A 12,976-nucleotide genomic window follows, 5' to 3' on the forward strand; every position below is an offset into this window, starting at 1 on the left:
AATAATAGTTGTCCTTATTTTGAACAGAAACAATCAACAGATAGTTTTGCACAATTTCCAACAACTGAGCAAGCTACAGAGTTTCATGAGAATAACAAATATTTCATTACAATGAGAAAAAATTTGTTTTAAAAAAGGCAAGCAACAACAATACATCACTAAAACAATCTACGTATCAAAAGCTTTGCGGTAAGAAAATATCACTCTAAATGTATTGGGTGCTGACAGCACACACCACATAAATTGACCCAGATTCACGAAAGTATTTCAAATAGATTAAACACTGAGGTAACAGCGCTTCTTTACACCTGTGAATGACAGAGAAACAGTGGAAGAGAAAAAAAAAAGAAAGAGGGAGGGTATGAGAAGAATGACAGATCTAGACAAACAAGCTTAGCCTGAACACATTAAACTGAAACAGCGACTGATGCAGTTCTTTGCAGAAGACTTTGTGGCTGTGTGAGTATTGAATTTTTTCCACATGTCTTTATGTGTGAATACATATGTTTATGTGGTGTTTTACACATTACTTTTAATATATTCTACTGTAATCTAGTTTGGACCCCTCAAAGTTTCTTATAAAAATCTTATCTCTCTGAAGATCTGTTGTGTTTATTGTCTCAAGAGGTATGTAAGAGGAATGCATTCATCAGAATGTATTAACACAGGTTTCTATGATCTTCATATCCTGAAACTCAGAAGAGAGAGAGAGAAAGGAAGTCCAGGTTTTCTTCAAGTTAAACAGATCAACTTGTTTTTCTTGTTCTTGCATTTCTCTATTAGGTGTAAACAGAAGATGTGACAGAAGGAGGTGCACACATCTAACACACGGTAAGACTCTTAAACCAGCCAATTCAATCTTTATAATAATGTCATTGAAACTGACACTTTATATTAATACAGTACTAGCAATTTTGGCAACAAGTGTATTGTGTTTTTATAGTTACATGCAGATCCTAGTTGCAATGCACACTAATGCTTTCCCCTGAAGGATTGGGAAGTATTAGGCCTACTTCATCTATTGCAATGTTTAATGCGTTGTAATCTCAGATCTAAGAGCTATATTTTGTGTCTTGTACCTATTCTTTGGCGATACAATGACATGACAGTGTGAATTCAAGCAAGTCATTGAATAGATCTCTGCTAATAATAGCAGCTGTGTTAAAAATCCTGGGCATAGATGCTGCCACTCCTCCTAAACAACACAAGAGTGTTTAGCCAACGCAGTGATTTTGACATGGTGATTGTGTTGAGTTTTTAATATGGTTCTTGGAGATTTCTACTTGCAATTTTCAGGAATATAGTGGGTGTCCAAAAATCTGAAAACCAGGTATTCAAAATCTAATCTAAACCTTGAAATAAAAAAAGATTAGGATTTTGAAACATTTTAAACATTAAATTAAGAATTATTATGACATAAAATGAAGATCAAATGTTTTAGATTCTGCACTATTTCTAGGTCACTCAAGTACATTCGTGGCATCGATCATGACTTATTGTATAGACAGTCAGATATTCCTGCTTCCACTGAAGCACAAGATGCTCTATGGATCATTTCAAATCATGCTGGAGAAAATGATCACTCATTTTTACACAAACTTGTTATGCAGTCTATTGCATATTGCCATTTTATTTATTTATTTCCAACCATCCATACATTTTCCTAACTGCTTGTCCTACGTACAGTGATATAGAAAATAATCACCCCCCTTTAAAATAATAACATTTTGTTGCTTTGCAGCTTGAAATGAAGATGGATAAAGTTTTTGTTTTATCCAGCTGAATTTACTCAGTGCAACTTATAACATCCAAGTGAAAGATACAACACCAACATGTCAGGGGAAAAAAATATATATTTGGGGTGGGGGGGGAAATAGCTTTCCTGCAGCATTTCAGTCCTTGGTAGTGCAACTGAAGCAAACAATCAGCTATGGGTGGCAAAGCACTGTCAAAAGATCTCTGGGATAAAGTTGTGGGCAGGCACAAGGAGATGGATACAAAAAATATCAAAGGCTTTATCAATGCCTAGAAGCACAGTGAAGTCTATTATTAAGAAGGTATTTGGTATTTGGTACAACACAGACCCTCCCTGGATCAAGAGGTCGCTCCAAACTAAATGGAAGAGCCAGGAGGAAACTGCTCAGAGAGGTGACCAAGAGGCCTACAGCAACTCTGAAGAGTGGTCATTGTGTGCATGTGACAACAATTTCACAAATTCTCACAAAAGTGGCTTGTATGAGAGGGTTGCAAGAAAAAAGCCACTCCTCAAGAAAGGCTGCGTGCAGTCAGACTGAGCTTTGCCAAAAAGCACCTTAAAGATTCTGAGGCAGATCAGACTAAAATTGAATTATTTGGCCTCCACACCCAAAAATATGTCTGGTGGAAATCCAATACAGCTCACCATCCAAATAACAGCATTCCTCCAGTAAAGCATGGAGGTGGTAATATCCTGTTATTGGGTGTTTCTCTGCAGCAGGGACTGGAGCACTTGTCAGGATAGAAGGAAAAGTGAATGGGGCAAAATACTGTCAAATTCCTGAGGAAAATCTGCTGCCCTCTGCTAGAAAGCTGTCAATGGGAATAAAGTTTACCTTCCAACAAGACAATGACCTAAAGCACACAGCAAAACTGAGCACACAGTGGTTGAAGGGGGAAAAAGGTGTGAATGTCCTTGCATGGCCTAGTCAGAGCCCAGACTTAAACCCCACTGAAAATCTGTGCAATGACTTGAAGACTGCAGTCCACAAACGATCACCATCAAATTTGGTGTTATGTCTTTCACTTGGGTGTTATAAGTTGCACAGAGTAAATACAGCTGGATAAAACAAAAACTGTCTGTCTTCATTTCAGGCTGCAAAGCAACAAAATGTGATTATTTTAAAGGGGGTGATTCTTTTCTATACCCACTGTATATAGGGCTGCGGAGATGCTGAAGGCTGGCATTTATTTATTTATGTATTTAAAACAGGAAAATACACATGAGAAGAAAAATTTTAACAAGTGGTCTCAGACTTTCGAATCCATCTGTAAAAGTTGAGTTGTACATTTTTTATGACTATTATTATAGTTTTTTTTAATTGTTAACATCCTGAAAAGAAATGTTCAGAGACTCTGTTACAGCTCTGGTGTGACCCCACAACCAAGAAGCTCATTGATCATAAAGATCTGAAAATTGTTTATTGGTTTCTGTTGGTTGGAGGCCATAGATGTGACTGAGCTAATGTGCAGTAATGTATTGGTTATGTATGGAATGTCAACCTTCTTTATCCGAGTCTTAAACAACAAATCAAGCAATCCTGCCAAGACCAGATTTACAAAAAAAGCCATTCATTGAGTTTGTTTGGCAAAAAAAAAAAATCTGAACAGGTGTGTCTTAATTATAGGGAGTTGTGGTAGCCCAAGCCCCAAAGCTTAGTTTATTAAACCATTTAAAGAGATTCTCTGAGGCCCCTTGGCATAGTCGTCTCACTTTTTTGTCTGCCTGCCAGCTCAGCTGAATGAAATTCTGTCTTCAGTTTCTAATGTTTTCTCCCCAATAGCCCACTACCCAATAATCCTCTTTGATAATTGGGTTCTGGTAGCATAATGCTGTTTAACTAAATGTTTAGTCCCACATAAAGTGGTGACCAAGGAACTGTATATATTATTTAAGTAGATTTAAAAATTCAGAAATTGTTTGTTCTCTTAAATGCATTTAAAAAGCAACAAATGTGCCCATGCCATGAGTTTGTTAGCAGGTGACCAGGTAAAGCTGTCAATATGATGACAGGAATTTTATCACTGTCTATATAATTTTCAATGTTTTTTGTCTTTTCTATTTTCATGTTTTCGCTTTCTAAGATGGCTGCTCCCCCAGTTATCCCTAGGAGACAGTCTAAGTCTACAATCTGCTAGAAAGCTGTCAATGGGAATAAAGTTTACCTTCCAACAAGACAATGACCTAAAGCACACAGCAAAACTGAGCACACAGTGGTTGAAGGGGGAAAAAGGTGTGAATGTCCTTGCATGGCCTAGTCAGAGCCCAGACTTAAACCCCACTGAAAATCTGTGCAATGACTTGAAGACTGCAGTCCACAAACGATCACCATCAAATTTGGTGTTATGTCTTTCACTTGGGTGTTATAAGTTGCACAGAGTAAATACAGCTGGATAAAACAAAAACTGTGTCTGTCTTCATTTCAGGCTGCAAAGCAACAAAATGTGATTATTTTAAAGGGGGTGATTCTTTTCTATACCCACTGCGGAAAATCCGAAGGCTGGGAATTATTTTATTAAGTATTTTAAAACGGAAAATACACATGAGAAGAAAAATTTTAACAAGTGGTCTCAGACTTTCGAATCCATCTGTAAAAGTTGAGTTGTACATTTTTTATGACTATTATTATAGTTTTTTTTAATTGTTAACATCCTGAAAAGAAATGTTCAGAGACTCTGTTACAGCTCTGGTGTGACCCCACAACCAAGAAGCTCATTGATCATAAAGATCTGAAAATTGTTTATTGGTTTCTGTTGGTTGGAGGCCATAGATGTGACTGAGCTAATGTGCAGTAATGTATTGGTTATGTATGGAATGTCAACCTTCTTTATCCGAGTCTTAAACAACAAATCAAGCAATCCTGCCAAGACCAGATTTACAAAAAAAGCCATTCATTGAGTTTGTTTGGCAAAAAAAAAAAATCTGAACAGGTGTGTCTTAATTATAGGGAGTTGTGGTAGCCCAAGCCCCAAAGCTTAGTTTATTAAACCATTTAAAGAGATTCTCTGAGGCCCCTTGGCATAGTCGTCTCACTTTTTTGTCTGCCTGCCAGCTCAGCTGAATGAAATTCTGTCTTCAGTTTCTAATGTTTTCTCCCCAATAGCCCACTACCCAATAATCCTCTTTGATAATTGGGTTCTGGTAGCATAATGCTGTTTAACTAAATGTTTAGTCCCACATAAAGTGGTGACCAAGGAACTGTATATATTATTTAAGTAGATTTAAAAATTCAGAAATTGTTTGTTCTCTTAAATGCATTTAAAAAGCAACAAATGTGCCCATGCCATGAGTTTGTTAGCAGGTGACCAGGTAAAGCTGTCAATATGATGACAGGAATTTTATCACTGTCTATATAATTTTCAATGTTTTTTGTCTTTTCTATTTTCATGTTTTCGCTTTCTAAGATGGCTGCTCCCCCAGTTATCCCTAGGAGACAGTCTAAGTCTACAAACGACACAGCTGCTAGCTTACGTCCCATAGGTGTAAATGCATGTGCATATATGTCTATTTTCTGTATGTCTATTTGATAAAATATATACGTAATTACAATATATATATATATTTTTTTGATAATATGTAAATTTATATATATATATATATATGTGTGTGTGTGTGTGTGTGTGTGTGTGTGTGTATTTCATTGCTCTATACTTGTATCTTTTCTTAGTAAATGGAGGAAACAGAGTGAAAACAGATACACGCCTGATGCATGCACAGAGAGAAGTTGTAAGTATGACTGTTAAATAGGACACTGCCTGTTGAATAGAATGCAGACCTAAAAAAAAAAATACTTAGTTTTGTAATAAAGGAGACCAGGGCTAGTTGTCACACTTTTTACACCTGTGAAGGCTTTTTGAGGTTATTTAAAAAGAGATTAAAAAGAGGGTGTATAAACACACCAGTATTTTGCAATCATTTTCAGCATTATCGCTCAGAAAAAAAGTACAGTTCATTGAATGCAAGGTCACCTTTATGACAACAGGCCCCGCTATTAGGGTATATGGGGTAAGTTTTCACTTTGAAACCTGTCATTAAACATCCTATTCTATATTTAGCAAAACAACAAATATAAAAAGATCAAGCAATTCATAACCAAATGTAAAACATAACATTAAAAGTATGAAACTATTGTTTTTAATACTTTCAATAGTAATATGAAACATTGTAATTAAGAACCTGAGTTGCCCTGACCTGAAAAACCTGATGCATGCACAGAGAGAAGTTGTAAGTATGACTGTTAAATAGGACACTGCCTGTTGAATAGAATGCAGACCTAAAAAAAAAAATACTTAGTTTTGTAATAAAGGAGACCAGGGCTAGTTGTCACACTTTTTACACCTGTGAAGGCTTTTTGAGGTTATTTAAAAAGAGATTAAAAAGAGGGTGTATAAACACACCAGTATTTTGCAATCATTTTCAGCATTATCGCTCAGAAAAAAAGTACAGTTCATTGAATGCAAGGTCACCTTTATGACAACAGGCCCCGCTATTAGGGTATATGGGGTAAGAGTATTTTGCAATAATTTTCAGCATTATCGCTCAGAAAAAAAGTACAGTTCATTGAATGCAAGGTCACCTTTATGACAACAGGCCCCGCTATTAGGGTATATGGGGTAAGTTTTCACTTTGAAACCTGTCATTAAACATCCTATTCTATATTTAGCAAAACAACAAATATAAAAAGATCAAGCAATTCATAACCAAATGTAAAACATAACATTAAAAGTATGAAACTATTGTTTTTAATACTTTCAATAGTAATATGAAACATTGTAATTAAGAACCTGAGTTGCCCTGACCTGAAAAAATATGATGTTACTGGGATTTTAGCTTTAGAGAAAAGACATGAAAGTGCTTGAAAATACCACTGTTTGTGTAATTGGACTTATTGCTCAAAACCTTACAGTTTCCTCCTTTCTTATATCCCCCTCTCTTAGGAGTTGGTGAATTACTGTTTTGCTGATGTGGAGCGTTTCATGGCCCGTCTGCAGGAGACAGCAGAGGCTAAGAACATTCTAGAGCAACTGAGCGCTAAGAAGAATAGCAAAAAGAAGGAGAAGAAGAAAAGCAAGAAGAAGAACGAGCAGGATGGTGAGAGAGATGTCCCTGATGACCTCCATAATTCTCAAGCCTATCCGTGACCTTCAGAAACATAATAAATCATAAATCATAAACTTCTGTGTTTGTAGATGGCCCTCTCACACAAACGGTGACCCCGCCATCAGAACAAGAATTTGTGGATATTTTTCAGAAGATTAAATATTCTCTCTGTCTACTGGTAAGGTGACGAATTAGACAAATCTTTCTAAATATTGCCTTTTATCCCCGCCAAAAGGGAGGTGTTTTTTCTCCAGCTATTTTTTTGCAATTTTGTTTGGTTGCTTGAGTAGTAGAGCAGAAAAGACCGCTTTAAGAGCTTCATAAAACTGAAAACTGCTGTGCTTGACCAGTGTGTGTGTCTGTGCTGTAGGATCGCCTGAAGATGAAAATCTCAGAGCCAACCGCAGAAGAACTCTTGCACCATGTCTTCATCCCTTTGCACTTGGTAAGAGTATTACACACACACACACACACACACAGCAGACATCCAGAGAGACTCACCCAAACACTAACATTCATATGCCTAATTCAAAATCTATTATACATAGAATTGGCAACATAGGTATAACTTCCTCTAACTTTAATTTAGAAGAGAACAGAGGTTAAGTTTTTCCACAAAATAAGGAAAGAAATTGTAATTGCCATATGTTGTATATGGTTTGTTGTATGTTCACCAGATGGTAAAGACCACAGGTGGTCCTGAGTTGGCAGCAAGAGTCTCCAGCCCCGCTATGACCAGTGGAGCAATCTCTCTACTACAGCAGAACCTTAATGAACAAGAGAAACAACTGTGGAATTCACTCGGATCAAACTGGACCATGCCATAGTCAGTAACAAAACTGTAGAATGGATATCATACTATTAGAATGCACAACCAAATAGATATCTACTTTGAGTTTGAACCTCGCTTAAACTGATTATTTACTCAGTTTATTTACTCACCCTAATGTTGTTCCAAACCTGTATAACTTTCTTTTGCTTTGCACAAAAAAGAACACAACATAAGTTCTAGTTGTTCTTCTCTATAACAAAGCCCTGTATCTTAAAAAGATTGCTGATTTGCAAAAAAGGCTTTATATTACTTATTTTGATTATACTGAGTTCAAAAATATCTATAAAAACTTTATCACATACAAAAAATATATACACAATTTATATATATACTGTATATATATATATATATATATCAAACTTTAATGCACTTATTAAAATAACAAAAGCAGGCGAATGTTAAAAGTTGTGGTTTAATAGCAAAAAGAAGTACTCAAAATATATAATTTAATTTACAGTCTGCAAAGGAGTGGAAAAATATGTTCAAACTCTCCATTAAAATCAAAATAATTTTTATGTAAACATAAGTTATAACCAAATAAGCTTTTTTCACAAAATATATAATTTTCTGTTTCTGTCACAGGCCATAATTCTAACCTTGAAATCAGGATTAGACATAAAGTAATGTCTTCATAATCATTCATGCGTGTGAAAATCGCCTGAGAATTGAACAAATAGTAACGTGACCCAGAGGAAGATAGGAATCGTGTCTTTGTGGCATTTTAAAATATATACACAATTTATATATATACTGTATATATATATATATATATATCAAACTTTAATGCACTTATTAAAATAACAAAAGCAGGCGAATGTTAAAAGTTGTGGTTTAATAGCAAAAAGAAGTACTCAAAATATATAATTTAATTTAGTCTGCAAAGGAGTGGAAAAATATGTTCAAACTCTCCATTAAAATCAAAATAATTTTTGTGTAAACATAAGTTATAACCAAATAAGCTTTTTTCACAAAATATATAATTTTCTGTTTCTGTCACAGGCCATAATTCTAACCTTGAAATCAGGATTAGACATAAAGTAATGTCTTCATAATCATTCATGCGTGTGAAAATCGCCTGAGAATTGAACAAATAGTAACGTGACCCAGAGGAAGATAGGAATCGTGTCTTTGTGGCATTTTTTTCTCTGGTTATTATTGGATAAGACTTATTCACCTTACAAATTGCTATCGAAAGCAAAACGCTGTGAAAAGCACATCATATTTTATGAGAAAGTGTGACATGCTAGAGCATAAAAGGCACTATTTTTAGAGTCAACACCCCAAAATTAGTTAGAAACAAGTATTGGGTTTCATTCAGCAAATATGATGCAGGGTGGCGTAGTATTATATTTAATGGGGAAAGGAGTGTTTGAGCTTCAAAAAGGAAGGAAAAGCACATCATAAAAAGTGTAAATTCTCTATTATGGGCTCGATTTTGCAAAATAAAGGCTTTAACTAATGAAGATTGGTTAGTTAACTCCAGTTTGTGTTTGTCAGCCCTCAACTCGGCAAGACTGTGAATCAATACACACCTGTCTTTCTGGATGGTTGGCAGCCAATGACCATAGATGCATACGGACAACGCATCGAGGACCCCATAGAGTCCCAGCACAAACATGAAGCCCTTATGCAGACTCAGCAGGTATGAAACCTCACACTCACTGACATAAACACAGCCACAATACAAATCACCTTCAATTCCTTCCTTTCTCTTTCCACATGCCATTGATCAGGCACGTCTAACTGTATACCAGGAACATGACGGGTTAGTATTGACCAGTCAGCTGTGTGTGTGTGTGTGTGTGTGTGTGTGTGTGTGTGTGTGTGTGTGTGTGTGTGTGCAGTGTCTTTGTGCTGCCACTTTGTTTCATTTTGTGTGATTTCGGTTTAGGATGGAAGACTCCTTGCCTCCTCATGATGAAAGGCTGTACCGTTGCAGTTATGACTTTGTGGCACGAAACAGTAGTGAACTCTCAGTATTACATGGAGAAACTCTGGAGGTATCTTGCATAGACATACATACAAGCAAGGCTTCCCCTTTTGCACTTATTTTAATTCACATGTATTACGACTACACGACTTCACACGACTATTCAAAAGTCTGGGGTCAGTAAACTTTTTTAAATTAAATGTTTCTTGAACATCAAATCAGCATATTAGAATGATTTCTGAAGGATCATGTGACTGAAGTCTGGAGTAATGATGCTGAAAATTCAGCTTTACCATCACAGGAATAAATTACATTTTAAAATGTCATTATAAATGTCAGTATTTAAAAACACAGTTTTGTGAACATATGTTTTATTATAAAAAAAATGCTTAATATTATAAAATATGTATTTTTATATTAAAACGTTTATATATATATATTAAAAAAAAGCCACATGAGGATGGGTTCCACCACATGTTTTCCCCATATCTTAAGGAATAGCTTGAAAAACTGACAAACACTTACATTTACCCTTACTTTGTCTCTCTCTCTGTGTCTCTTATGCTCTCTGTCTTAGGTGTTAAAGTCATCAAAGCGATGGTGGAAATGTAGGAATGAATACGGCCAGATTGGTTTTGTTCCACATAATATCCTCGAGCCAATCAATCACGCAGAAGTTGACCCTTCCAACGTAGTAATGCGCAAGCAGTCCATGGTAAAGGCATCATGCACTCACATATGTAATCAGCAACACACTCACATGCTAAGTCACAAACTAATTCCTATCATATTTTCATAGAAAGCTCCTATTCCTCCCCCAGGAGGAGGGAGGTTCTCCTGTGTTCTACCCAGTTCCACAGGCAAAAATGCATTCCACCCTGATCCACGCCCCCACAGTATGCCACCAATTGGAGAAAACGGAGATAAAGGTAATGTTTATAACTGCATTATTTGTAAATTAGTGACTTCTAACTATTTAACAAATGCCTTTTATTCAAAGTATGATTGCAAGGACAGTACTTCTGGAGTAAAAGTTAAATACCTTGAGGTTATGGAGGATGGTGAAGTCATTGTTTTGTCGGTGTTGTATGCACACAAATGAATGGCTTAGTGTCATTTCCACGCCCCCACAGTATGCCACCAATTGGAGAAAATGGAGATAAAGGTAATGTTTATAACTGCATTATTTGTAAATTAGTGACTTCTAACTATTTAACAAATGCCTTTTATTCAAAGTATGATTGCAAGGACAGTACTTCTGGAGTAAAAGTTAAATACCTTGAGGTTATGGAGGATGGTGAAGTCATTGTTTTGTCGGTGTTGTATGCACACAAATGAATGGCTTAGTGTCATTTAAAAAAAAAAATTCAAAAACTTTTATCATTTATTTTTCTCCAGTATTAGTATTTGACTCTCAGGAGTACTTGATTTTGATTGGTCATTTGTGATATTCTGCAGTCAAATATGTCCGCAAAACTGTATGTTTGACCATTTGTACTTGGCAAAAGACTTTAACACTATGCCAGTTTCATTCTGGGTATTCTTTTTTCTTCTTCACATAGTTAAAACTTAATTCAATTCAAATCAATAATTATTTTATAGTTAATAATAATAAATATTGATTTAAGTAATATGTTATTTATATGTATGGATTTATTCTTTTGGTAAATAGTTGTTTAATAAGCTGGATGCTTTAGAGTCACATGATCAGTATCATAAAACAAAACCCTTTCAGAATTATACTAATGTAATTTTAGTATTATTTATATACTATTATATATACCATTTTTATTCATATTTTAAATGAGCTTTTATTTTTATATTTTCAGTTTCATTCAAAGAAATGTTTCGTCATTTGATCAGTTTTTGTTTTTAAATGATTTACATATAGCTTTAATTAATTGTTATTTCGGTTTTAGTTTTGGAATTTTAGTACTTAAACTTAAACATGCGTATTGAAGTTAGTTGCCAAGGCAACAGTTTTAAGTTTTTCAGTTAATATATATGTTTTAAATTATTACAGCTCATTTCAACTACCAAAAGCATTTTTAATAGTTTTAGTGAAAAATAACAAAACTGAATGAAATGAGACCTCTCTGGGATTTTTTTATAATGACCGACTGACTGTACATTATCCCTTATATATCATATCAGAGGATGTCATAAATGTCTACTTTTAAAAATGTATATTTGATTTGATTTCTTACTGTAATATTTATGTGTGTTAACAGTATTTTTGATGAATGATGAGCTCTTGCAGCGATTGGCTAATGGTAAATCAGCATCAATACGTCCAGTGGTAATTAACAAAGCAAATGAGACAACAGCACCGCTGGACTATCACTCCCCTCAAACTGAGGTTCAGGGGTGGCTCATGGCCAAAGGCTTCAATGATTAGTGAGTAAAATACACGCATTACATGGACATAACAATCTGGAGCTAAAACTGATCTAAGACCTTTGCTCATGTGTTTAATCTCTATCTCTGTCTCAGCACTGTACAGAGTCTGGGTGTCCTTACGGGAGCTCAGCTCTTCTCTCTGAATAAGGAGGAGCTGCGTGCTGTTTGTCCAGAAGAGGGAACCAGAGTCTACAGCCAGATCATGGTGCAAAAAGCACTGCTGGAGGTAAATCACTCACTCCCAGAAACATTCTCACAAAATATCATGCCTTCTCATATTTCCCTTTGGCAGTTTCAGTTGTCAGAACTCAATTAATAGAAAAGGGCTCTTCTGTCAGTCACCTTCGACTGGGGATAGTTACTGTGAATATTTATGGTGAGGTCTGAGACCAAATTAAAAATGTATTGGGGGAAAAAAATGATCCCTTTCTCTCTTTTTAATTTAAGATTAGAAATAAACAGTTTTAGGATTGTGAAAAATCTAAATATTAAACAAAAACGACTTAAAATGAAGAATATTAACTAGGATTTTCAAGCAAAAGCATTTTAAAATGCTGCATTAATAGGTCAATAGTTAAATAATTCAAATGTAGTGAAATAGAAGCATTTTCACTTACAGTATAGAAGTCATTTGTCAGAACATTTCAAAGCTGATTTGTCTCAGTGAATGTTTAAGGCGACTGGAAATCACTGAACAAACAGGAGGGAAATTAGCAGAAATAAATTATGATTCTCTTCATGTCTGTCTTGTCGTCACTCTGTTTCAGGATGAGCGGAAGGCCACTGAGTTGGAGGCCATAATGAAGAAACAGAAGATGAAAGTTGATCTGAAAGCAGATGGTGGAGAATTTTAATGGATATCACTTTCACTCACACATTCAGACAAGCATTTATGCTAATGATTTTACAGACAGGTGTGGCATGAATTAAGATCTTTCTAAACATAATGCTCTTTGTT

At 35.3% G+C, this 12,976-nt stretch overlaps 1 protein-coding gene across 1 annotated transcript; it reads left to right on the top strand.

Moving 5' to 3' along the window:
• The first annotated feature begins 346 nt into the window (after window positions 1-346).
• On the top strand, window positions 347-12,976 carry LOC107570937 (epidermal growth factor receptor kinase substrate 8-like protein 1). The gene is made up of 16 exons (XM_016257217.1): window positions 347-459; window positions 784-831; window positions 5,161-5,269; window positions 5,424-5,482; window positions 6,694-6,847; window positions 6,946-7,034; window positions 7,227-7,301; window positions 7,534-7,682; window positions 9,186-9,330; window positions 9,422-9,453; window positions 9,580-9,688; window positions 10,196-10,333; window positions 10,418-10,547; window positions 11,850-12,015; window positions 12,112-12,244; window positions 12,786-12,976. Exons 3-16 carry the CDS (start codon window positions 5,161-5,163, stop codon window positions 12,870-12,872), a joined length of 1,575 nt encoding a protein of 524 aa, XP_016112703.1. The 5' UTR covers window positions 347-459; window positions 784-831; the 3' UTR covers window positions 12,873-12,976.

Source organism: Sinocyclocheilus grahami, unplaced genomic scaffold (genome assembly GCF_001515645.1).
Source record: "Sinocyclocheilus grahami isolate Dianchi unplaced genomic scaffold, SAMN03320097.WGS_v1.1 scaffold1524.1, whole genome shotgun sequence".
Lineage (NCBI taxonomy): Eukaryota > Metazoa > Chordata > Actinopteri > Cypriniformes > Cyprinidae > Sinocyclocheilus > Sinocyclocheilus grahami.

Bases quoted from the DNA above. Each gene is read 5' to 3' on its own strand.
- LOC107570937 (XM_016257217.1), top strand. From the start codon at position 5,161: ATGGCTGCTCCCCCAGTTATCCCTAGGAGACAGTCTAAGTCTACAAAC. The intron at 5,483-6,693 runs GTAAGTATGACT...CCCCTCTCTTAG, and splicing joins TGCATGCACAGAGAGAAGTT to GAGTTGGTGAATTACTGTTT. The intron at 9,331-9,421 runs GTATGAAACCTC...GCCATTGATCAG, and splicing joins CCCTTATGCAGACTCAGCAG to GCACGTCTAACTGTATACCA.